Genomic DNA, 27,710 nt, shown 5'->3' with positions numbered 1-27,710 from the left:
CTACGATCACAACTTTTTCGTTTCGATGGGCTATGAAAATAACTCTAATTTGTTCTACATATGCCTCAATGTCCTCATTGAACTAAAAATACAGGTTTGCAACTACTATCTTTCTGACTCTTGTTTATAACTCAACACAGACGCAATTCTGATTACTAAATTCTCTTTTCAAGAAAAGTTTCATCTCCCTGTTGAAAAGTATCCTATGGGATCATCACCTACACACGCTTTTTGTGATATTATGGACAATCATTGCATTTTGCGTTGTTTTGTATATGGTTCTTGTACATAAACCATATTTTCTGCGGCTACTTTCTCAATGAATCAGGGTCGTGCTACACATTCGTTAATTTTCACAATTCTAAGCCTGGTGTGTATATGGCCGAGTGGCTATTTCTGTGTTGCGATTCTCACATAGCTTTTTACAGTCACTGTATAGTTCCTCCAGGTCGAGTACATCCTTTCTTCTAACAAAGACTCGTTTTAGCAATTTTAACAGCTCGTCAGCATCAGTCGGTATATTTTTCGGAGAAAGTTCCTCTAACGTTGATAATCTCATATTAAGCTTCATATCTTCATCCAGAGCCAATACACCTTCACTATCTTTTTTCAGTAAATCACAAGTCTTTTTTTCTTTCTTCTTTCTTCTGAAAGAAAGCATTCTAAGTATGTTCCTTAGTCTTTTAGATGGTGTTTTAGACTGTCCCACTACATATGTTGATTGTATTTTACAATCTTCACTACCGAGTTTACCATAATCGGCTTTTTGGATAAAACGATCCAGCAACATTTTATAAGTAGGACAATCTTTTGTGTCTTTATTGCAAATTTTAACTCTTATCTTGCATGGTATGCACACTCTTGGCTGTCCCGTTTTTGAGCAGTCTTTCTTCGCATGGCCTTCTCCACAGTGACTACAAGCCGTTTCTTTGGTACAATGTTTGATAACATGGTCTAGATCCTGACATTTCACGCACTTTGGTACAACGATGTAATCTTTCGCATTTACACTGAAGAACCCAATGAAAATACGATTCGAGATAAGTCTCTTCCTTAGATCCGGGAAGACCTCTGCTACATAATGTACCGTTAGCTTTCCTCTAGGTCCGGTTTTAAATCTTATTCTAAAACCTTCTGCGAATTCTTTTTTTGACATGCCTTCAAAAATTTGCATATGTATTTTATCTACGATATCTTCCTCCTTTTCGTTGGAAGGGATATCGTATATGATAACCATCGATTTTCTTTTTCGCAAAAATTCAGACTTGAATTGCTCTTTAACTTTTTTAACATTGCATATTTTTTCCAAGTCTTCTTTACTTGTTGTTTCGATAATAAAAGCCTTCCCCGTTGTTCTCATTCTATTTATTCTTATCTTTGACTGTCTCGGATCTAGAACCTGTGTAAATTGTTCCTGTGCCTTTTTTTCCGTCTGTGCATTGTCACTCGTTATAAATAGCGTATTTGACTGCTTCTGCATTTCTATTTTTATCTCAGATTCAGTTTTTGCAGTTATACGCGCGTACGACACGCGCTCTGTTTGTTGTTTTTGGCTCAACTTATTCCTCAACAGTTCGTTTTCTGCTCTTTGTCTCCCATTTTCTTCTTTTAATACCTGTATTTGACCTATCAGGTTAGCCTGGTCCATAGCTGAGGCCATTATTCGTGTCTTTAGGCCATCTTTTCCGCTTTTAGTCATTCTTTTCGAGGGATCTGTGTCATTATCTATAAAGTCAAATAATTCACTCATTTTTTCTGTTACTGTTTGAACCTGTTCGACCGTACTTAAACTATTTTTTAATTCTAACCTCAAACTACATCTAAAGCTCTCTTCTGTATCTATTGATACAGTAGAGTGTCTTTTTTCCATTTCACTCATGGAGAAAATTTAAAGTCTTTAAATGAATCAATAAGATAACCACACAATATCTACGAAAAAGGTCAGTGCTCTTAGCTGCTCGGTTGAGCTAATTGCTCGAGGCGTCCCGACTTGTAGCAAAGGAGTGGTTTCCGCCCTTAACTACGTCGAGATGGCACGTTTCGGTTCCCTACCTAGCGTTTTTTCTATGTCTGAATTTTACAATAAAATTAAAAATTTTCCCTCAAGGGGGAATAACCACTGTTAATGTTACACTTTTTAGTTTCTTACTCCAATCCTAATATTAAGTCTACAATTTACTAACCTAAAGGCCCTACTCTGCTAAGTGTCGATTGGCTCCTAAAGTTTTTACAACTTTTTACTGTTTAACTTTGCAAAAATAAACTACTGTATAAAACTATTACCTAATTGTGTTATGCTAGCAGCCTGTATCCAAAATGTGACGTCCCGACTTATAGGCGCGATGGTGACACTTTGGGTTTCACTATCTAGCGTATGTATTTGCTTACCAACTAACAAGAAAAAATATAAGTCCTCACGGGGAATTTACAACAACACTTTTCCATTACACTCAGCTACAAACACTTGCAGGCCGTTTTCTACTATGACAATTCGACAAGTTACCATAGGCTCGTAAGGGCAATAGGCAATTATAAAATTATAATTATCAGAATTCCGTCTGAGCTGCCGTAGTTGCCTTAAATGTGTTGATTCTTCATTATTTCTTCCATAACTACAAAAAAATATATAAATAACTATAATATATTTAAGACATGCTTACATAGTAAGCAAATTATCTATTTCATCTACTATTCCTACTGTAGTTCGTCGAAACGATTTTGACCCTTAACTTGGCAACGTATGTTAATACATTATAATTTTCCAAATTTTTTATTTGACAATCAATAGTATTTGAAACCCAGTTCTTGGCACTGTATAGTGAGTATACACTACCGTATGTAGCCGACTAGAAATCGGTCCGAAAATTCTTAATTTCGCGCATTTATTTCTGATGGTACGGATACAGAATAATGTCTAGAGCTTGACCCACTACTCTGAGCCGCGTAATGTAGGTTGTCTATTATGAATTTGAATCTGTGAAATTATTGACAGACTTGCGCATGACGTCCGACATCGGATAATCATGTTTTACTAAAATAGATGTTATAATAATTATTTTTCTTCCAAAAACGAATTGTTATTAGAACAGGCAATTTTAGTTCTATCATATAATGATTTAATGACTCCCTTTTTAACATTTATGTTGTGATTTAATTTATAATTTAGATATATGTTCATTTGCGCAACAAAAAATATTAAAAGCCAGAGCTTTTCGAGGAACTAACCATCATTTAATAAATAATTTTTATATGACTGTGCTGAATAATGTATTTCGAAACGGAGAAATTATTCATTTATACTTAGATATTACAAAGAAAAGGTCTCTAACACGTTTTCAAAAAAATCACACGTACAAGGCATGAATAAATCAAATATGTAGCACCTTTTTTGTAGATGTACTATTTAAAAACAAACTGAAAAGTTATTACTATAAACAGAGATCTGTATAGCTGTGGCTATGCTTGACTTAAATAAAACAACGATTAGATAGAAAAAAAATCACAAATTTCATTAAAATTATCTATATTTTTTAAATTTAATATAATTTGGTACATTGATTTGTATATGCAATATTTTCTAAGTAAGTTTTTATATAAATAAATAGTCTATATATAAATGTACCATTAGATAAAACAATGAGGACCAAATTACAAAATGATAGATTAACAACTAGAACCAAATTAAATGTATAAGCTATAACGGAACTGTTGACATTATCTACTGACAACACTTATTTTCATCTAAACAATGATTTCTACAAACAAAATTTTTGGGCTGTGCTTTAAATCCATTATTAGCTAATATATTGATGGAAGACTTCAAAACAAATATTCCTAATCAAAATTTAAAGCCCACAATACGTTGGAAATATGTAGATGATATGTTGGACACACTTCTGATTAATATAAATAAAAGGTAAAAAGGAGGAGTCAATAAAACTTACAATGGAAAAGAAATAAAATAAATCGTTGCCTTTTCTGGATGTTTTAATCTCAAAGGAAAATAGTGGATATGGGACTATGTATACAAAAAACCAACACATATGAACATACATATATCCAAATTATAAATCAAATCACAACATAAATGTTAAAAAAGGAGTCATTAAATCATTATACTAAAATTGCCTATTCTAATGACAATTCGTTTTGTAAGAAAAATAATTATTAACATCTATTTTAGTCAAAAATGATTATCCGATGTCGGACGTCATGCGTAAGTCTGTCAGTAATTTCCCCGATTCAAATTCATAATAGGCAACCTACAATACGCGGCTCAGAGTAGTGGGTCAGGCTCTAGACATTAGTCGGAAACAGTGTCCACAAAATGGCTGAGCAAGCGTGTTGTTCCAACTCTAACCAACAAGTCGTAAATTTTTATATGTGTTTATATCAGTTTAATGTTTTATATTATACAGTGCTATTTTTTGGGAACTTGTTTTTGAAGCAATTTACTGTTTATGTATAAATAAATTTTTGATGTACTTACTGTAAATATTGTTTCAAAAAATGGAATCAAAACTTTTTGTATTGTATAGCATACACCGACCGATATGGCTTATTTGACATTAATTTTTTTCAGACTAAAAAAAGGAGAATATATAAAATAATGGCTCTTTTGCCTCCAGTTGGTGCTGAAATTGACCCAGAAAGTAGTAGTGATGACGAACAAGAGGTATTATTATCATAATGTTGAAGAAAATATAACTTCTGAAAAAGATATAGAAGAAGCTGTAGAAATATTACCTGTTTCAGTCATTAAACGAAGACTAGCAGCAGCTACTCCCTCAGTAATGTCACAATTTTCTCTAGTAGTCTAAAAACAAGCAAGTTCTTCAATAAAACGGAAGGGGAAAAAAGTTGAACCTTCATTCAACTGGACGACTGATGATTTTGAATATGAAAAAACAAGAGAACAAAGTAATGATTTTACAAAACTCCAAAATATAAAAACACCTTTGCAATGTTTTAAAACCTTTTTTAGTCCAGATATTGTTGAATTAATCGTAGAACAAACTAACCTGTATTCGATACAAACATTTCACAAATATGTAGACGACACAAATATAGATTAGATGCACGATTTCTTAGCTATCGAAATTTTAGTGGGGATTGTTGACATGCAGGCGTACACGGACTATTGGTCTCAAGAGACGCGATATGAACTTATTGCAAATGTAATGTCACTAAAGAGGTATTAAGCAAAACGACGCAGCCTACATTTTGTCAACAATGAGGAGTTTATTGACAGATATTTAAAAATAAGGCCTATTTTAGATCGTGTATGAAGAAAGTCTCACAATTGAATCAGAGTCTAGATGTTCAGTGGATGAAATGATGGTCCCATACAAGAGGAAAAAAGGCAGGCTTGAGAAGACAATATGTGAAGAACAAACAAAAAAAGGGGTTTCGACATAATTATTTAACAAGTTTAGAATTTATTACATATCTTCGTAGTGAATTTGGAATACTTTTTTTGGGCACTTGAATCTGATAAGAAAATGAAAAAAGATGGGAGAGGTTCTTTCGACCAAAGAGTAGTCAATGATAGTTGCATTGTCGTTGTAAAATGGTACGATAACAAGTCCGTAACCTTATGTAGTTCTTATGTAGTCTCCATTTTAATGGCTACCATACAAAGATTCTCCAAAATGGAAAACAGAAAAATCCACATTCCATGCCCACAGTTAATAAAACACTATAACAGTCATATGGGTTGTCTGGATTTGGCAGACATGTTGATTGCTCTATATAGAATACGCTTCAAAACACATAGATGGTATATGGGCATTTTTTCTCTCTTAATAATGCTTGGCTTTTATATAAACGTGATGCAAGCATTCTACAAGAAGATAAAAAGAAACAGTGATTCCTTTGAAACAATTTAAAATTAATCTTACCAAATATCTACTGTAGGCTGACAAAATAAAAAGAGGACGTCCTAGCAATGAGCAGCTACCACTACCTTCCAAAAAAATTAAAAACCCGGTAAAGCCTAGACCTCAAGATGATATCAGATTAGATCATCTGGATCATTTTCCAGTATACGGTGCAATGGGCAGGTGCAGAAATTACAAGAAGGGACAAACTACCATATTTTTTAATAAGTGTAATATTAGACTATGTTTAGTGCATAACAGAAATTGTTTTATGGATGTTCACATTAATAAATAAATATTTTTGATTAAATTTGGATAGTTCTTATTTATATTACTTGTCCTTCATGATTTGGCAATGTATGATATGCTATACAAAACTATTTTTCGGTCTATTTGGCGATGTATACTCTGGTATACAATCCAAATTTTTGACATAGAGATATGTATCATCATATTTTTTGTTGTTATAGAATATTTGTATGATGCCCAAACAGCAAACATACCAATTTTCAGATTTTTCGATTCAAAATTAATCTTTTGCCAAGTTAAGGGTTAAAATATTGTAGGTAAACTATTTGTTTTATTTTATTTTCAAATACAATAATATTAAAAAAATGAAGATGCTTAAACTGATCAGTCAACACAGACAAGGTGAAAAGCTTGGGTTAGTTCGGAAAAATAATCCTATGAGAGTGTTTTACATAATCACTTTTATGAGATACATTAGAATAAGATTCAAGAGGTCACCCATCGAAAAGTGGTCCTAATTCATTTACACAACTTTTTTTAAACAAATTGTAATAATCAATTTTTTTAGATTGATCAATTTTTAATATGTAAAAAAAAACGAGAGGTCCACAATGAAATGAAACAAAGCAGTTGATAATAATAACAAAAAATGAACACTTCAGGAAGTAGAGATAGCTATAAATTCATTCAAAAATAGAAAGTCGCCAGGACCAGATGAAATAACCAACAAACTTCTAAAACACGGAGGAGAAAGTATAACCCTAGAGATGACAAAACTTATACAAAAACTAATATTGCACTGCAATATACCAGACGCATGGAGAAACAGCATGATGATACCAATGTTTAAAGAAAGGAGATAAAGAAGACTCCAACAATTATAGAATTATAGATCTACTGAACGCCACACTTAAGCTTACCACAAAAGTCCTAACCAATAAAATCAATAAACTAACAACTATATCAGATGAACAACAAGGATTCAGATCCGGAAGTAGGTCATCGAGTATAGTACATCCACTAATAATTTTCCAACATAAACATGTCTTATTCTGGTATCAAAGAGACCGCCTTTCAAATCAAGGTTGTCAGACATATTTCCTAAAATTCCTAAGGTTATATTTAAAAAATATTCTCTATTCTCTATTCGTTATTATTCAATTGCTAGTCAACGAACGACACTCTTAAAAAATAATATGAACTTATTCTCAAAAATATATATATAAATTAATTAACTAGGTACTAATATTTCCATGGACTCTTCACTAATGAATTAAAGCAACCGTGAACTTTGTATATATTACTTATATTCTAAGTAATTTTCGAATATTGGCAACATTGTAGTCTGGAGAGAATTTGAACGTTCGACGTTGCCCTGTTGATGAATTTAGCGGTAATACTTTTATAGATATAATGATCGACTTTTAAGAAATCAGACAACTTTTAAGAATCCAAGTTCTCAAAAACGGTTTCAAGAATTGTATTATTTTTTTCCAAATTTCATTGATTTTATACCTTACCTGGAAACATGAAAAATTGCAGATATATTAATAATGGTATTAAGGTTATATTCACTAATTTTAAACTCATGCATTATGGCAACAGCGCGAAGCGCAAAGCCATAAATTCTAATGAACACCTGTTGTCTGGCTATGCGATACCCTAAAATATTTCCTATTGCAGAGGCGGAGGCTTATAAGGTATAGGTAATATAAGTTATAAGTAATATTATATTTTTCTAGGATGGCATTTTTTAAGATGCATCAACTTCTGTGTTATCAATAAATAATGACAATTATGTTAATGACAGCTCTGAATTAAAAAATAAAGATTTGCACGTACAATCCCAAAGAATAGTTTTAAATATGTATGAGTGTTTGAAAAAAGAAAATATTGGGATGGCTGATAATGCAATTGTTTCGAGAATTCATGTATTAAAAAAATCGGGTATAAGACGATATATACAATTATTAAATTAGGCACAGTTACAGATCATTCCTTAAAACGAAAGCGACCAAATAAAAAATTGGGTAGGATTGACACTGCTGCAAAAGACGTTATTCAGCGAACAGTTTACAATTTTACAGGCACACTGACGATTCTTTTCAGTCCTTCTAATTAATTTCTTTACAGCTATCGCGATGCATCTTGAACACTAGTATTCATTATTATACAGTGTGTCGCATTTAAGATGAAGACAACTCTATATATCAGCTACTAAAATACATACAGATTTGACATTTTGCACAGTCATACATGTTGTTAGTGCACATTTTTTTAAGATAGTCATCTGAAATTTAAATTTTAAACGCGGCTTACTGCGAATCCACAAACAGGGTAAATTTTCGATATTTTGCTTCGCGTTAGAGAAATCGGAAAAACTTATTTGGAAAAGTTGTTCCACTTATTGTAAACGCACATACCAAATTTCATGACAAAATTCGCAATTTTAGTTTTTCAGTATTATTTGTAATCTCGATCCTAAATCTACAATTGGCTGTCTAAAGATGCATCTCGGGACAGCCAACTGTCCGTTTTAGAATCCTGACTACAATTGAAGAGCTTATTTCCAAAGTGTCTTACATCCATATAATGAAATCCATGAAATTACAGATTTTCATACAAATTTAACATACAAATTATACAATTTTACAATTTTCATATGCACTTTTAAATGGTAAATAAGAAGTTGTTTTGGTACATATAACTTTATTCTAGACTTGAAGAAATCTATAAAGTTTAAAAAAAGAAAATTTAAAAAATCGAAATTTTGGATTTAAGACACTGGAAATAAGCTCTTCAATTAATGAAAAAAGTAAAAGTGCGAATTTTGACATAAAACTTTGTTATGTGGGGTTAAAATAATATTTGGAACATCTTTTCCAAATAACTTTTTCAGATATCTCTAACTCGAAGCAAAATATTGAAGATTCACCCTGTTTGTGCATTAACAGTAGGCCGTGTTTAAAAATTAAATTTCAGTTGACTATCTTAATTGCTGGATAGACAATGTTTTAAAATTTTCTGACAGAATGAGCCATTATTTACAGATAATTGTAAAAAAATATTATGGTTTATGTAAAAACTAAATAATAAGTCCAATATTCTTATAAATCACTAAAATTAACAAGCTTTAATTTGAAAGAATTAATTTGTTATTTATTCGGTGTTGTGAGCCCGCTCCCATTTGAAAAAAAAACTGATTCTGTCCTTTGAAGAGTCCTATTCAAAAATGCCCCGTTTAAACAAATCGAAGGTTGAAGGGTGCCGGACATTTTTGCCGGAAACAATTCAAATTCAAAAGATCACCTTTTTCTGCTACGGAAAATATTGCTCCGATTTCTCACCAAAATCAATGTTGATACTTTAGTTTAGATACTCTTGAATCTCAAAAATACTCATTTACATATTTTTCAAGCCTCGAAAATGCATATTAGGTATCGCATTTTTCGGATTTTAAATCGCTTATATCTCCAAAACTATTAACTTTTGAGAAAAATGACATAGATCTTATTTAGAGTCACCCAAAAACCTAAAAAATATTTTTTGGAGCACAAAAGGTGATATTTTGAATTTGTTTAAAAAATTGTTTAAACAATTTCTGCCCAAAAATTGAGAAATTTTCCTGAATATAATTATGTAAAAATTAATAAAAATTATATGATTTTTCTTGAAATATGCGTTTGATAACTGATCCCTTTTCTTAATTTCCACGCCAATGGTCGGCATCGACATCAAAGAACCTCAAAAGCCGACGCTTGGCAAATTGACAATGGAAAAAGTATACCATAAACCAGCATATCTATGTTTTATAGACCTGACAAAGGCTTTCGATCGCATCCAAGTCGAAGACGTCTTACACCTACTGTATAAAAGAGACATCCCAATCAATATTATACAAACCATCTAAAACATCTACTTATATAACCGAAAACAGGCAAAGATAAATGGAAAACTAATACAGTGTATACCAGTACAAAGCAGAGTCAGACAGGGTGTCTCGTTAAGCCCACTTCTCTTTAATATAATAATAAACGAAATAATATGAAGCAGTACGTAAAGGTCATGTTTACAGAAGGGGGAACAAAGATATCCAAATATTATGTTCTGCAGACGACGCCGCATTAATCGCCGAGACAGAAGACGGGCTCCAAGATTAACACACATATTCAATACAACAGCCAAGAAATACAATAATCAACATCTAATCAACAGACAACATCTAAATACCCACTACGATGTAAAATCGAAAATGATGGAAAAATAATAAAGCATGAAGCAAGGTTTAGATATCTGGGAATAGATATAACTAGTTACGGAGATGTTGAAGAAGAATTACGACAACAAAGCTTAAAAGCAAGTAAAGCGGCGGGATCTCTTAATGACAGAATCTACGATAACTAAGACAAGACACAAAAACAAGAATCTATAAAGCAGCAATTAGACCTATATTTACATACACGGCGAAAACAAGACCTGGCACATCTAAAACGAGACGACTACTAGAAACAACAGAGATGAAAATACTTCGATGAATATCAGGGAAAAGTCTGTTAGATAGGGAGAGAAGCGAAAACATAAGAAGATCATACAATGTAGAAGATATAAGGGGATGGGTGACAAAACGGAAACAAGAGTGGAACTTACACATTAGTAGAATGGATAGATTAGATAAGATTAGAAAGATAATAGGAGAATAAGATATATTAGATAATTAGATAAGTCACCAAATAGACGAAGAAGTATTTGCAGACCAAGAAAAAGAAGATGCGATAGTTTAAACAATTTACGAGGCTAACATTGAAAAGAAACAGGCTTTATAGCCTACATGCAAAAAGGAAGAAGAAGAAGAACACAATAATTTCGGCAATAATCCAAGTTTCAGTAGAAAACCTCTCCCTAAAAATATGTATAATCGACGAAATATTCCAAAACCAGATTATAGTTCCCCTATGAGTGGTGTAAAAAAATTTCAACAAGAAATCAACCAATGGCTATTTTTACTAGGACAATTTTAACATAGATAATAGTTCTCATGAGAATTCCGAAAATTTCACTCAAAACTTCGAATCAGATAGCCATGAACATTCTCAGAATTTTGAGTATCGTCTTTTCAACAACGATTTACCTCCATTATAAATTTAAATATTATTAAAAATTATCTCCGATTAGCATAAGAAATCTGTAGGTTCTGATACATTTATTTCCCCTCAAACTTCAAAATATTTCAATTCTGTCCATATTTAAAAAAAAAACCCTCTACATGAACTTCAATGAACGTAACTCGTAAATATTTTATAAACAAAAATCCCCTTATTTCAAGAATATGGCATAAATGAAATCATAGATGCCCGAATCGCAGATAGGAATAAAAAATTTGATGTATTACTTTTTTACTATTTTAAATTATCCAAAGACATTGACTTTTAAAAGTCATGACATTACAATTCCTTTACAACAAAATACCTATCGTCGCAACCACGTCGCAACGTTTCCAAATGTGAAATTATATTCGCTGAAACAACAATTGAGTCCATTCTCATTGCGAAAGACAACACATAGATAATATTTCTTTTTGTAATACTATACGAGTTGAACCTATTCACGGAGAAAAGTAAAACATGAAATCTCAAACGCCCCAACAAAATTTGATATTTCCGTTATAACTACTTATTTAAATTTAGAAGAAAAGATAAGATTTTAAAACTGTGGAAAAAATATAAAGGTATTCTGATGTATGATGAAAAAACATATTTAACTTAAAAAAAAACTTTTACTTCTGGCGAATTAAACACGAAATTAGAACGCGAGATGAGAATACTATTTACGTTAGAGGGCTCAGACATTCAAAATTATTTCAAGAAGAAATTACAAAACAAGTAATTAACTTATTAAATAATCAAATTATCTTATTTAAGCGAAAATTTAGAATGGCAATTGATTACCGTAAGTCAAATGAAAATACTAAAGCTGATAATTTTTCGACTGTTCTAACAACCATTCAAATTTCGTCATTTTGTGTCATGTGGAACAATTTACCCAACCATGTCAACATTAGACTGATAATTGCATTCAGTGCAATTTTCAATCCCTATGACAACACTACTCACAAATACAACCTACAGTCACAAATATATTTGGGGAATATTCAGAGAACAGCAACGAATCTAATGTTAACTTAAATTTTAATAATTGTACTTTCACTAACTGTACTTTTAATAAATAAATGTTTCGTTATGTTGAGTTATTTTTTTTTTTTTTCGAAAAATTATCCGCCGAATATCCCTCAGACATTGATGAATGCCTCATAATTTCATGACAAATTTCTCAAGCTCGTTGCTTGGTAACAGCACTCAGCCTTCGGCTTCGTGCTGTTACCAAGGAACGAGCTTTCGATTGTCATGAAATTATCTCGTCTGTTATCAATGTCCTAGGGATTTTACTACTGATAAGTGCCCCTTGTCCAAAATTGACGAAATATTGGACAATTTAGGTAAAACCACATATTTTGTCAGTTTGGGACCTTGTTCCAGGTTTTCACCAAATGGAAGTACATCCCAATGGCATCGAGAAAACTGCCTTCACAGTTCCTCATGGTCATTTCGAATTTATAAGGACGCCGTTTGGTCTAAAAAATGCCCTAAGCACTTTCGAAAAACTAATGGATAATGTTCTTAGACCTTTTCTTCATAAGTTCCTTCGTCTATATGGACGATGTTATTAAATTTTGAAAATCGCTACATATGAACACCTTGTTCATATTACTACAATATTATACATTTCGAAAAATAATTTGAAAGTAACAATTAAATAAATTAGAATTCCTCACCAAAGAAGTTGCTTTTCTTGGTCATTTAGTGACCGCTGATAGTATTGAACCGAATCCTAACTAAATACAAGCTATTAAAAAATTTCCTAAATAAAAAAATAATTTATTGCCCTTGCTGCAAAATGGCAATAAATACAAAAAAGAGGGGGAAACAGGCCTTTTTTTATTCAATGTTTTTCAACCACTAAGATTACGTTAGGACTTTCATAATTCGTCTAGAAAATCATTTTAACATAGTAAAATAGTCCTCCTCATTAAAATCGATTTAACGGCCTTCATATAATAATTTTGTAATATAAACTTTTTAAAAAAATTGAATTTTTGTAAAATCTTGCTCAACAAAAACTAGACCCTAAGAAGTTTGCCAATTTTTTACTTAAAAAATCGCACTTAACCTATTTAACGTACTTTATGGAATTGAAATCGGATTATTTAGACAGTCTTAGGAATGTTTTAAATTCTAAATAATTTTTTGAATTATAAACAAATAAAATATCTCGGTAATTATTAGCTTAAATTAAATTCGGGAAACGGCGTTGGAAAATACTCGTCAAGATGTTATTTATCAAAAAGAAAAGTTGAATTACGAGCAGTGGTTCCTGAGGTACAGCCGGTCAAAGTTGGCCGGCATTTGCAAGTTATAAACAATAGAATGATAATCTTTAAACCATTAAAACAATAAGTGTGAATCGGTATACGTAAAAAAATGTATTTTCTAGGCTTCCAATGAAGCAATTTTCCTCATTTTTTTAATCGGGCGTAACTCGAATAGAGCCATTTAAAAAACGCTTTACCAAACACCGGAGATGTTCCAGTTTTGTTATAAAGAAATCTATTTATTTTATACTTTAATTGTCTGAGACGAAAATGCAACTGAACCTCTAAAAATCATACGAACAAGCTGAATTTGTCTGAGAATGTTAATTTTAAGACACCAAAAAATATGTAGAAAAGTTTACTATTCCTACCCCCCAGCTGCCTCTTAAAACCACCCTGTAGGGAAAAAAAACGGAAAAAATTGATTAACCAAGAATCTGTACACCGTAGAAAAAAATGTTTCAAATAAAAAATGTAGTTGAGATAATTTTAAACATTTTAAGCATTTTTTTTGTGTAGAATGAACCGTTCTCTTAGAAACAACGCTTGAAGCGACTGTCGATTTTGCATGTCAGTTACGCACGCGAAATCAATGTTCAATAAAATTTGTATCAGCTCGACGGTAAAAATTCGATATCTTCTGATATGAGTGACCTATTGATAAAAATCAAGATGCATTTTAAAGATAGAGAGTTCAGCTTTCGTATGCAGTTTTAGTATTTTGCCGCAAATAGACAGGTGTTAAATAAATAAACGTGGCACGATTTTGCCGTTGAAATCTGCTTAAAAAACGTTGAATTTGAACTTTCACACAATCAAAAACATTTAAAACTTTTTTTTTCAATTACACTAGCATGCTTTTTAAAAGAACAAAACTTCTGCAATAAACTATACCCAAAACCATCTTGTTAAATGCATTTACCGTATGGTGTTATCGTTTGTAATGTAAAACATTAAATTCTGCGTTTTTTATTTATTTTTCAAATGTCTGATATTTGTTACCACAACTCAAAATTGAAATTTCATGTGATAGGTTTTAAAGATTGATCTCTAAAAATGGAAATTTTACTACAACTGGTAAATGAAAGTAATCAATTTTATTGATCTCACGAGAATCATTAAAAATGGCAAAAATTACGATATGTTAATTTATTTAACACTTTCATAAAAACTGAGTTTATTTTTTGCAAAATACAAAAACTGTATATGAAAGCTGCACAGTTTGCCTTTAAAATGCATGTTGATTTTTGTCGATAGGACATTTGGATCAAAAGATATCGAATTTTTACCGTCAAGCTGATACAAATTTTATTGAATATTGATTTCGCGCGCGTTACTGACATGCAAAATCGACAAAACTTCAAGCATTGTTTCTAAGAGAACGGTTCTTTCTACACAAAAAATGCTTATAAACATTTTTGTTTAAAATTACCTCAGCTTTATTTTTTAATTGAAACATTTTTTTCTACGGTATACAGATTCTTATTAAATCTTTTTTGTTTTGTTTTTACCCTCCTGCAAGGGGGTTTTAGGGGGAAGTCCAGGGGTAAAAGTGTTAAACTTTTTTGCATCTTTTTTGGGGTCTCAAAATTAATATAAGAACGGTTTATTTTACACAAAAAGCGCCAATAAACATTTTTGTTCAAAATTTTCTCAGCTACATTTTTTATTAAAAATATTTTTTCTACGACGCACGGAGCCCAAAATTCAGAATAATTCAGCTTGTTTGTATTATTTTTAGAGGTTCAGTGGCATTTTCGTCTCTGAAGACTGGAGTATAAATAAATTTATTTATTTATAACAAAATACCGGCGTTCATTAGGTGGCTCTATTCGAGTTACATCGGATTAAAAAAAAATTAAGAAAACTGCTTCATTGGAAGCCGAGAAAATACATTTTTTTACATGTACCGATTTTGATATTTGAAATTCAATTAGCTTCAACGTAATTTTTTGGTATCTTTCACGCGCAATATCGATGTTGTTTATTATTATAATAATGTTAAAAATATCTTGAAGATATGAAAATTTTTATAGAGACAGCTCCGAAAGAAAAATGTAATGGTTTGAAGATTATCATCCTATTGTTTATAACTTCGTTGCAAATGCCGGAAAATTTGACCGGTTGTGACTCAGGAACCATTGCTAGTAATTCAATTTTTTCTTTTATAAACAACGTCTTGCCGAGTCTTTTCCAATACCGGTTCCTGTTAATTTAAGCTAATAGTTACTGAGATATTCTATTTTTTTATAAGCAAAAAAATTGTTTGTAATTTTAAAACATTCCTGAGACCGTTCAAATTATTTATTCTATATCTATTTAAATTGCAAAATTATTGTGCGAAATCTGTTAAATCGATTTTAATGAAATTTGGAGTTAGTGTATAAAAATTTCCTAGTCGAATTATAAAGGTCCCAGGAGCAATTTTAGTGGTTGAAAACATTGAATAAGAAAAGGTGTGTTTCTCCCTGTTTTATTATTATTTCATAAGTGTATACACTTACGAAAAACCAAAAGTTGGAAAAGGGGGAGTATTTTTAAAATGTGTAAAAGATTTTAATTCCTAGCTGAGCTCTTTCGGCTTACAAAGCCATCTTTGGGGCTATGGTCAAAGATAATACTAGAGAGAAAATTAAACCAGAGAGAAAATAAAACACTAGAGAGAAAATACTTGAAAATAACAACAACGCACATAGAAGACAGTTCGTAGCTCAAAAACACTCAAGGACTATCGCCAAACACATAGTGGGCCCGGTTGCCTTAACGAAGATAAAATTTATATTGTCTTATATTTATATATTTTTCAATGTTATAGTATAGACTTTACACTAATTTTGATTTTTGTTTCAGGGCCACCTACAAAAAAAGTTACAAAAAACAACAAAAAACCGGCTTCGGCCACCAAAAAAAATTAAATACACTAACAAAAACCGGTGCAAGACACATTTACATTATATGTAAATATACATTTTTCAATGTTATAGTATAGACTTTACACTAATTTTGATTTTTGTTTCAGGGCCACCTACAAAAAAAATTACAAAAAACAACAAAAAACCGGCTTCGGCCACCAAAAAAAATTAAATACACTAACAAAAACCGGCGCAAGACACCAAAAAAATTAACAAAAACCCCAAAACCCGGGCACGTAGGGCCCAACGCCTTGAGCACCAAGTCGCCGATTTGAGCCGGGGCTCAGAGCGGAGACTTGAGGCTCAAGTAAGCAATTTTAGTTCGCGGATAAGCCACATCATGATAACAGGATCATAGCGACAATGCGCTGTCCTGAGTTTTGCATTTGGTTAGGAAACCATGTTGGGGTTCTATTACCCAGGACCTCCACATGAAGAGTATTTGGCTGATAGTTGTGCCTCTATCGCGCATTAGAGTGCTATAGGGGGGAAAGGGATGGTCTGGAGCATTGGAGCGCGGTGGGGTGACTCCTGTTTTTACTCGAGTTAAGACACCTCGCTCCAATGAATTGTTACACCCGAACGTAATTCCTAGGGGTGAACATTTCTCACAGGCTGGGTTCAATCAAATTGCTTGCTTGCTTGCTTGCTTGGTCAAAGATAAAGTCGTTGTCCCGGTGGAACATTGACGTAACTGCAAATTTATCGAAAATGAGTTTATGTCATTGGGTTCAAACTTGGTTACCCCATTCATCAGATCACTGTCAGACGTGTTGTTCAGCTTTTAGTCACCAGGAAGCAGATGCGTCATTTTTGAAAAATCAAAGGGAAATGGGAAAAAAAGGGAAATGAGAAAAAAAGACAAAGGAATGTGGATAATTGTTTGAAAGAAAAGAGGAAAAGACTAAAGAATTCAGTACAGAGGTATACTTCTAGAACAGGAAAACCTGTAGCTGCTAAAACAATGGGAGCTGTGTGTACCGAAAAACGCCGTTTTAAATGTCCAAATGAGGTAACTGAAAAGCTGAGAGACACAGTTTAAAGAGTATTGGGCATTAGGGTCCTTGCAAAGACAGCGAGATATTTTGGCTTCTTGTATTTAGCCACTTGAGTTGAGCTACCGACGTATTTTTACATCAAAAACCACTCCCCGAAATACAAATTATGTAAAACCTTTCTCATTAAAACTTTTGAAATAACTGAAAGAGCTATTCGCTCTCTAATTAAAACAGTTTTAAGTGAAAAACTACTATTATACCAGAAGGTAAACGTGGGAAGTATGAGAGGCACAAGAAAATAAGTGACAAAATTTTGGATTCTATTCGTAGCCATATAAATTCAATTCCACAAATTGAAAGTCACCATCTTCGAAGTGATTCTTCGAGGCAATACATAGACGGTGGTTTAATTTTTGTGGAACTTCACAGGAACTATATAAAGGAACGAAAAGAAGCAACAGAAGAAGAGTCAGCAACCTACGATTGTTATTCTCGTATTTTCAACAGCGAATTTAATATAGGCTTTTCTATCCCGAAGAAAGATCTTTGTGACCAATGCGAATGTTTTAAAAATGACGGAGCAGAAGAAAAAGAAAATATTCAAACAACCATTGAAAGTCACTAAGAGGAAAAGAATCTAAGTCGTAAAGAAAAAACTAATGATAAACTGAAAACAAAATATTCTGATAACAATATACACCTGGCTACTTATGATTTACGAGCAGTGTTACCTGTACCAATAGGACAAAGTTCTGCATTTTTTTACAAATATCGCTGAAACTGTTTTAACTTTACAGTAGTAGAAGTAAAGGCGAAAAAAGACCAAGTCTCCGAAACAGATAGCACTTGTGAAATTGATAAAGCTAGCTGTTACTTTTGGAATGAAGTGATGGGGAATAGAGGAGCGATAGAAATCGGATCTTGCGTTTATTACTATCTAAAAGAATTGTCATTAACCAGCCCAAGAGTTGATGTGACTTTTTATTCCGATAACTATGGGGGCCAACAAAAAAAAATAAATTTTTAATAGCCATTCACATAAATGCCAGCTGTGTAGGGCTTACTCTTCAAAAATTCCTTTAGGTGATAACAAACTAAAAGATTGGAAACAGTTACTTTCAAAACATATAATTCCTGGATTTGTAAAGCCTTTTACGATTAAATTTTTCGTTGATACTTTTTTTGTAATTTCAATTTTATTTTTAAGTTCCTTTTTATTAAAATTGTTTGCTTTTACTATAATTTTCAATTTGTTTAATAAACTTTTTCAATTACTTTTTGCGCTTATTTCGATTCCAACTTTCAATACTAGCTAGGTAACCAAAAATTTTACAAAATGAGTATTCTGTGGAAATTTTATCTTTAAAACTAAATTCTAAATTTTTCTTTCTAAAACTAAATTCTAAATTCTTATTTTTTTAAATTTGATCTCCAATTGTAATTACGTCATTGTTGAATCAGTTATTTTGTGACAACAATGACGTAATTGCAATTGGGGATCAAATTTAGGGATGAAAAATTAAGAATTCATTTCGAATGAATATAGGTGAATAATAGTGAATTACGGTGGCTAAATATAACTGCAATACTAATCCTGTAACTTCATTATGCTTCATTGCATGAGGTATTAAGTAAAATAATTTTACATTTTTGGCTATCCTGAAAAGTTACACTTTTGTAGTTGCGTCATTCTTTCACCGGGCCAGCGAAGTATCCCACTAGGAGAGATCGTGTGGTAAGCAGAAAAATGCGGGTTCTATTTTTTTTCTTTTTTAAACATTGAAAAAAAACACACAAAGGACTGTACACTGGACTCCACAAAAACACATTAAAAAATTGTTTGGTTATGGTATGGGTGTCAGAACCCAACCATTTTTACTGGAGTTAAAGCAGCAGATACAGTTTAAATGATCTTTAAACAGTATCGAATGGCTTACACGAAAGACTTAATCAAACATTAGTGAACCGAATAAGATGCAAATAAAATAAAACTTGAATTAGAGCATAAACACAACTAGCTGACGAATGTATAGCTGAATATAATAAAACTGATTGCTCCGTAACCGGATATAGCCCAAAAGATTAGCTTTTTGGCAAAGCCCATTCGATTGTCCTCGAAGAACTGCTTGAAGTAACAAACTCACAAAAAGATAAACAAATAGCCTATAACAATTCGGTAAAACATCATGAATATAATAAAAAATTATATAAAAAAAAAACAGAAAATTCTATGATTTAAAAGAGGGAAATTGGACAAGGAAGACTAAAGGTCCATTTCAAATAAAAACGAAAAACTGAAATACATTAATAGACCAGGGAGGACCTGTTTTGAGGTAGATATAAGAGGTGGCATTCGGATTCTTATAGAAATAGTTAGGTGATAACTTCAGTAATAATAATTGTGTTATCCTTCCTCTCAAATAGCTCGGGAACATTAACAAAACATTTAAAGTAATTAAAAATTACTAAAAACATCGTTTTTTTTTTGTACTTTAATTGCTTATAACTTTAAAACGATTCAGTTTGGAGCAAAGTCTTACTGAAATAAAATAGCGACAATTAAAATTTCCTATAACATACAGCTATAATAACGGCAAAATGCAAAAATTGCATAAGAAAGCTTCTCTTTCCACCTTTAAAACGGTTTTCGATTTTTGTCCATAGAATACTCTTATCAAAAGATATCGAATTTTTACCGTCGAATTGATATAAATTTTATTTAAAATTGATTTCGCGTTCGTAGCCGTATCGCTTCAAGCGATATATCAGAGAAAACTGTTTATTTTACACAAAAGTGCCAATAAATATTTTTGTTCAAAATTGTCCAGGTACATTTTTTATTTAAAATATTTTTTCTACCACGCACAGATTCTTGGTAAATCGATTTTTTCCGTTTTCTTTTTCCTACGAGGAGGAGTGGTTTTAGGGGAAATCCGGTGCATCTTCGGCATATAGTAATGAATTTTTTAGATAGCTCTATTTGAATTACGTCCGATTAAGAAGAATGAAGAAAAAAATGAGAAAAATTGCTTAATTGGAAACAGAGAAAATACATTTTTTACGTATTCCGATTTTGATATTTGAAATTAAATTCTCAACTTAATTTTTTGGGTATTTTTCACGTGTAATATATGGTTTTTATTATAATAATGTATATTAAAAATATCTTGAAGATATGATAATTTTATCGAGACAGCTTCAAACGAAAAAGATAATGGTTTAAAGATTTTCATCCTATTAACTTTAACCGGTTGTATCTTAAGAACCACAGCTCGCAATTCAATTTTTTTTTCTTTGTCTTGTCGAGTGTCTTTTCCAATTCCGTTTCCTAAATTTACTTTAAGCAAATATTTACCGAGATATTCTATTTGTTTATGAGTCAAAAAATTGTTTATAATTTTAAAATATTCCTGAAACCGTCCGAATAATCCGATTTCAATTTCATCAAGTACGTTAGATAGGTTTAGTACGTTTTTATAACTAAAAAAAATGGTAAACTTCGATATGATATAGTTTTTGTTGTGCAAGATTTAAAAAAAAATTGAGGTGCTTTATTATACTATAAAGATTTTCTAGGCGAATTATGAAGGCCCGAAGTGGAATCTAAATGGCTGAAAAACATTGGATCAGCAAAGGGTTGTTTCCGCATCTTTTTGTGTATTTATTTCTATCTTGCAGCAAGGATAATAAATTAAAACATTATTAACCAGCCGTATCTTATGGAAAATTTATTTGTTCCTATTTTATTTCAGTACGACTTTATACCAAAATAAATTCTTTTAAAGTTATAAGAAAGGAACTATTTCTGCAAAAATCCGAATGCCACCTCTCACATCAAAATTTGGTCGTTTTTTTACAGATCTGCTCTGACTAGAAACAAAATTAGTAAGCTATTTGATAGAGGAATGTAAACATAAACCTATGTTTATTTTATTAAAACAACAGAGTGTGTTGTATCTTTCACAACAGAATAGTTGTAGATTGCATGAATGTTTGAAGTGAAGTATCATTGACAATTAAAAATTATATGACACAATAATTGTCAAACAAATTCAAGGTATGTAACAGACGTAATTAACAGCTGAAGTTATAGAGGCGCAAACATAGACTCAGATCATTACCTAGTGATCTCAACATTGAGAGATAGAATTTCAAATATTAGTAAAGAAAATAAAATGAATACAAAAAAAAATGGAATGTGCAAAAGCTGAGAGATGCTACAATGTCAGACTGGTACTCGGAAAAATGTAAATGATGAATACCAGACAGATATAGACTCCTACTGGACCAAAATAAAGGAAGATATTGAAGCAGCAGCGAAAGAGGAAATAGGAACAGAAATTTGTGCCCGTAGAAATCGTTGGTTTGACGATGAATGCAAGAATGAAACAAAAGAAAAAAATGAATCCTGCAGAAAGATGTTTACCTGACGAACTAGAGCATCTGTAGAGAATTATCAGACAAGGAGAAGAAAAGAAAAGAGGATACACAAAAGAAGAAAAAAACGAAACCACCTAAATAAAGAACTTAAATATATAGAAAATCTCAACAGTTAATAGGTCGTCAGAATGGCGACCTATTAATAACAAGGAAAGGCGTATTGAATAGATAGGTGGAATTCTTTAACTAGGCACTTAATATAGAGGAAGAAGAAGAAAACCTGAAAGACGAAAGAGATGAGGTAAGGGGAACAAACGAGAGGGAAGAGGAACCACCAACGATTCTTGAAGTTAAAGATACAGTTAAAAAAACTAGCCAGAAACAAATCACCCGGAATAGATAATCTCACAGCTGAACTATATAAATCAGGTGGCCATGATAGCATAATGGCATTACGCAGCTTATAAAAGAAATATGGACATAGAAATCCCTCCCCAATGATTGGAATATTGGAATACTTTTTGCACCATACACAAAAAAGGAGATATCTTTGAATGCTCTAACCACAGAGGAATTACGCTTCTAAATGCAGTATATAAAATATTTTCCACAGTACAGTCATCGTATGGCACCATATGCAGAACGGATAGTAAAAAAATACCAGGCTGGTTTCGAGGTGGTAAATTGACAATTTATCACATTGCAACCCTGAAAGAAATTTTGGAAAAAACACTGCAATATGGCATTGATACTCATCACATAATTATAGACTACAATGCAGCCTACGACTCTGTGAACAGAAGAGAAATGTTCAAAGCATGGAAGAGCTAGGAATACTAAATCAGTTGGTAAATTTAATATAAGTACGAATTCAGGGGGAACTGATGAACCTTTTAAAACAAATAACGGGCTGCGCCAGGGAGACTCTCTTCTGTATACTGTTCAATCTGGCTCTGAAAAAGTAATACTTATGTCACAAATCACAACCACTGGTTCAATATAAAATAAATTAGTGCAAATCCTGGTCTATGCTGATGATACCAATATTGTTGGGAGAACGGAAAACTCTGTACAAGAGGCATATGTAGCATTAAAAGAATCAGCTACAAAAATTAGTTTAATAATAAACACCAACAAAATATATGAAAATAAGCACGCAACTACAAATCCTACGACCACTTGTTATAGAAGACGACGTCATAGAAGCAGTGAACGAATTTGTATACCTGGGAGCGCTCCTTAACACTAAATGTTAAAAGTAATTAATGTATATTAATGTTGTATATTGTGGGACGGCACTTTTACAAATTCATGATTTTGAAAAATGGTCCAAAAACCGACATTTTGAAGCTCTACAACACAATCAATAGAAACAATTAATTTCTGAGTCACTGAGAACATTTGATCATCTAGCTACTCCTCTGCACAGTTTCAGTTAATTTAACTATAACCACTTTTACGTAAATAAATAAGAAAAATACACCACGAATATTTGCGCGAATATAAAAACCAATGAGACTAAGAGTTGAATTTTGTGTCACGTTTAAATAAATATCTCAGTGGCGCACCATTTGTTTCTTTAAAAAATTAAGAAAATTTCCCGTATGCGCACCAGTAATGAATATAAAATTCTTAGTTCTATGGAAAAAAATGCGCAATAACTACCATTTAAACCTCAGCAAATTTCATTTGTATATATCAACCGGTTTCAGAACAATAAATTAAATAAATCATAAATTTATAAGAAAAATTCCAACACCCCGTATCACGGTAAACGAAGTTTTGGCACAATGATAACTTTTGATCAGCATGATCAAAGCTACCTCTCTGCAGTGTTTCAGCCAATTTACCTGAAACCACTTCTACATAAGAAAAGTGACCGTTTTTGACCTTAAAATTTGTTAATAACTAATTAAGTCCAAAAAAACTGACTGCAGGAAACATAGGTTTTTGTAAAAGAGTTAGAATTGTGCTGAAATACTAAAGTTTTTGAGAAAAAATGAAATTAAGTACTGTGTGGTCTCTTTAACAGAAATTATGACATTGGGATATTACCAACTGATTCGCTTAAGTCGACATTTCGATACATCAGTTCAATATCGTAATAAGTCAAAAAAATTCAAATTTGAGTTATGGCAATCATGGCATTCCTCATATTTCCTCTACCAATTTCAATATTGAAATAAGTGGTAATTAGTCTTTTAGTTCATAGATGGCATAATCAATTTATGTATAATAACAACTCCAAATTTTTAAATGTTTTAGTTCAATAGTGCAACAACTTCACTTGTTACAGTACTGAACAGGAAGGATTATTCTTTCAATTTGACACGCAGTTTGTTTTTGTTACATCTTTCTTTAAAAATAAGTAAATTTAAATTAAATATTATAAATAAAAAGCTTTTTGCGTCCTGTGATGCATAATTTATTATATTTGGCGAGAACTAGAGCTCAAGAAATCAACGAAAATGCAGTGATAAGAAAATGTTCATGCACCATAATTAAAATGTTTTGTTTTGTTATAAATTATTATTTAAACGCTAAGAATATAATAAATATGCACTGAAAAATATTTAAAATTGTAGAAAGAATACAAAAAAAAAACTAAAAACAGTAATAAGCAAGGCTGTTTATTAACAGATCAACGGAGAAGACATGGGAAACAAAAAGGGATCAAAGAAGTACTTCAAGGAATAAGAGATTACATCAATTCATTTCCGAGGAAGAAATCACATTACTGCCGACACCGAACAAAGAATATTTAGACTGAAGTCTAAACATTTCTACTATAAGTAATAAGTACCTATCGCCTTTACGTGGGAAGCTGCACGGTAAATAATAAACAGGTTGCCAATGTTTGCATGTATTTAAAAAAAATATTGAATACAGAGACTAATATCGCTTTTCACATATCTAAAAAAGATTAATGCATCTAGTTACAGCTTTATCATGTTTGACATAAAATCAAAAATGGGATATTGCTTTTTCTGGTATGAAGGAATTGCAAAGAGCGGGGACAATTAAATTGGTAGCTATATCTATATTTTTTGAAAATTAAAGCATGCAACAGAGAACATGTAATTTTCTACTCTAATAACTGCGTAGGGCAAAATAAAAATACATTTTTGGTTTGTTTGTACCTGGTCTGTGTGATGCATGTCAACAAAATTACACACAAATTTTTAGAGAAAGGTCACACACAAAATGAAGGTGATAGCATGCATACCAGCGTAGAAAAAGAGAAAACGCGTGGTATTAAAAGTGGTTCATGGTCCAATATACGTCCATGCACAATGGGTAATTATACTCAAATCGCCAAAAAAAATTTAGAGTCCGTACAGTGTGAATGAAATTTGCACCAATAAAAACACAGAAAAAAAACAGATATTTGGATTTTTGGATTGAAAGGGGAACTTCCAACTTTGTCAATGAATTACCAACCAAAAGATATAATAATAGGTCTTTAATTTTGGACTTCTTTCTTGGGGGGGGGGGGGGATTTCCCTAGTTTCACCCAGCATCAAATAAAATAATAAAGAACTGTAATCGATTTAAAAAAATTAAAGATCTACTGGATCTTGGTAAGGACAATACCACTGTTTATTGGTCATTTTTGTAAAATTTGCGGCAGAGCAGGGGCAGAGCCTAGTCCGAAACTAAATAATTATTTGTATTTTTGTTTCAAATTATAAGTTTAATTACCTTAGATTTTAATATAATTTATAGTCACCAAACAGATGCCTATTTACAAAAAGTAGGTAATTCAACAAAAAAGTTTAGTTCGCTGAACTAATTACGGACTATTGAATTATCGGACAATTAGTCTGATGAGTCACGTTTGAAGATCTTCCTGCGAGTAATACATAGCAGAATATACACGATATTAAAGTAGAGAATTAGCACTACTCAATTCAAATTTAGGAGCGGCTTTTGTACGAGACAAGCCTTGTTCAGTATCTAAGTTTTAATCCAGAGCTGCAGGGATATAAATCAACATATAAACATCTGTGCAATCGATTTTAAAAAAGCTTTTGACAAGGTCCAACACACCAAAATGATAAAAATATTGCAAACAGTTGGATTGGACGATAAAGATTTACGAATAATTACAAATCTGTACTGGCAGTAAGTGACAAGAATGGAAGTTAAACAAGAACTGTCGGAGGAAATAAATATAAAAAGTAAAGAACTTGTATGTAGAAGAAATATTTAAGGAAGCCCTAATAGAGGCAACAGAAGGTATTATTGTTAATGGTGTAACCGTAAACAATACTAGATATGCCGACGATACCTTAGTGCTGGCTAATTGCGGAAAGACCTTCAAAATCTAATGAACAAAATAAAACAAACATGTGGTCAGTATGGATTAAAAATCAACGTTAAGAAAACTAAATAATATATGATAGCAAACAAAACTATATACAGGATGACGGTATAAAAGCCGGAGATGCCGTACTGGACAGAGTAGAAAAACTCGTGTATCTCGCCAGTAATATCAATGTCAGTTGGGATCCAACTGTCGAAATTTAAAGACGTATAGAACAAGCTCGAGCCACTTTTGTAAAAATGAGGAACATACTTTGCAGCCACGATTTTAGCATTGACCTTAGAGTTTAAATGTCATACTTCTATATTTTTCCAGTGCTACTGTATGGAGTGGAAGCATGGACCCTAAGTGAGGCGATGCTTAAATACTTGGAAGCTCTTGAGATGTGGTTATACGAATATACGAATAAGCTGAATCGCCAGAGTTAGAAATGAGAAGGTCCTTAGACGCCTGAACCAAACAGTACAACTGGTCAATATAATAAAGAAACGCAAGCTGGAATACTTCGGTCACATTATGAGACAACCTGAAAAATATGAACTTTTACATCTGATCATTCAGGGCAAGATCCACGGTAAAGGTGGTCCTGGTAGAAGAAGAACATCATAGCTGGAAAAATCTAACACAATGGTACAGAAAATCAACTACATCATTAATTGGAGCTGCTGTCAATAAAGTCACGAGAGCGAATATGGTAGCCAATATGATATCCAACGATCGATAACGGTAATGGAAGTAGAAGAAGAACAGAGGTCCATACTACGCAAGCCAACTGTTTGCCTGGCCCGGTCAGTGTCACGTAAAAAACTTTATTTCCCTGGTCTAATAGGTCAACGTTGACATACAGAACAGAAAACTGGATCTTAAATAGTAGACACCATAGTAGGATACAAGTAGTAGAGATGAAATACCTCAGAAGAACGACAGAGGCAAAAAGGATAGACAGACTGAAAAATGAAGAAATAATAGACAGACTTAAAATTAAACCGTTACTTGACACAATAGAGGAGGAAATATTAGCATGGTTCGGTCATACAACACGGATGGATAGTAATAGGCAAGTGACAGAGTGTGGGAATTTAAACCAATAGGAAAAATAGAAGGGACAGACCAATAAAAGAGTGGAACAGCAACATAGCAGACAAAATAAGGGTAAATCATGACGAAGAACATTCATCAAAAGCTAGACGCACCTCCCTCGTACAATAGGAACAATTGTGGATTTAATGCAAAAGAATCACTTAAATTGTTTTACAAATAGAAAAATAAAACAAAATAAAATGTTTACTAAGGCAGGTATGAGGAAAATATGAAATAATAAAAAATTGGTAACAATTCAAAATTTAAGTAGAAAGCAGATAAAATATATAAATCTTACCATTTATAATCAAGCTAGAAGGCCACAAAAGCTGACAAAATCTTTCTGGCCTGATCCAAAATCTTCCTGGAAAAAATTGCTTCATAACCCCTTGTAAAACCTGATGTAAATGCTTCACAAATGGAAGAAATCTTGTTTATTTGTTTTCAGTCCTTTGAAAT

The 27,710-nt window shown here is 32.1% G+C and overlaps 1 protein-coding gene across 1 annotated transcript; it reads right to left on the bottom strand.

Annotated features, from left to right (window-relative positions):
- Positions 1–209: 209 nt before the first annotated feature.
- LOC140448174 (uncharacterized) lies at positions 210–27,710 on the bottom strand. The gene is made up of 2 exons (XM_072541284.1): positions 27,550–27,710; positions 210–2,612 (listed from the first exon to the last, which is right to left on the bottom strand). Exon 2 carries the CDS (start codon positions 1,877–1,879, stop codon positions 362–364), a length of 1,518 nt encoding a protein of 505 aa, XP_072397385.1. The 5' UTR covers positions 1,880–2,612; positions 27,550–27,710; the 3' UTR covers positions 210–361.

This window comes from Diabrotica undecimpunctata, chromosome 8 (genome assembly GCF_040954645.1).
Source record: "Diabrotica undecimpunctata isolate CICGRU chromosome 8, icDiaUnde3, whole genome shotgun sequence".
Taxonomy (NCBI): Eukaryota; Metazoa; Arthropoda; class Insecta; order Coleoptera; family Chrysomelidae; genus Diabrotica; species Diabrotica undecimpunctata.
This window is presented reverse-complemented; position numbering and strand designations above follow the sequence as displayed.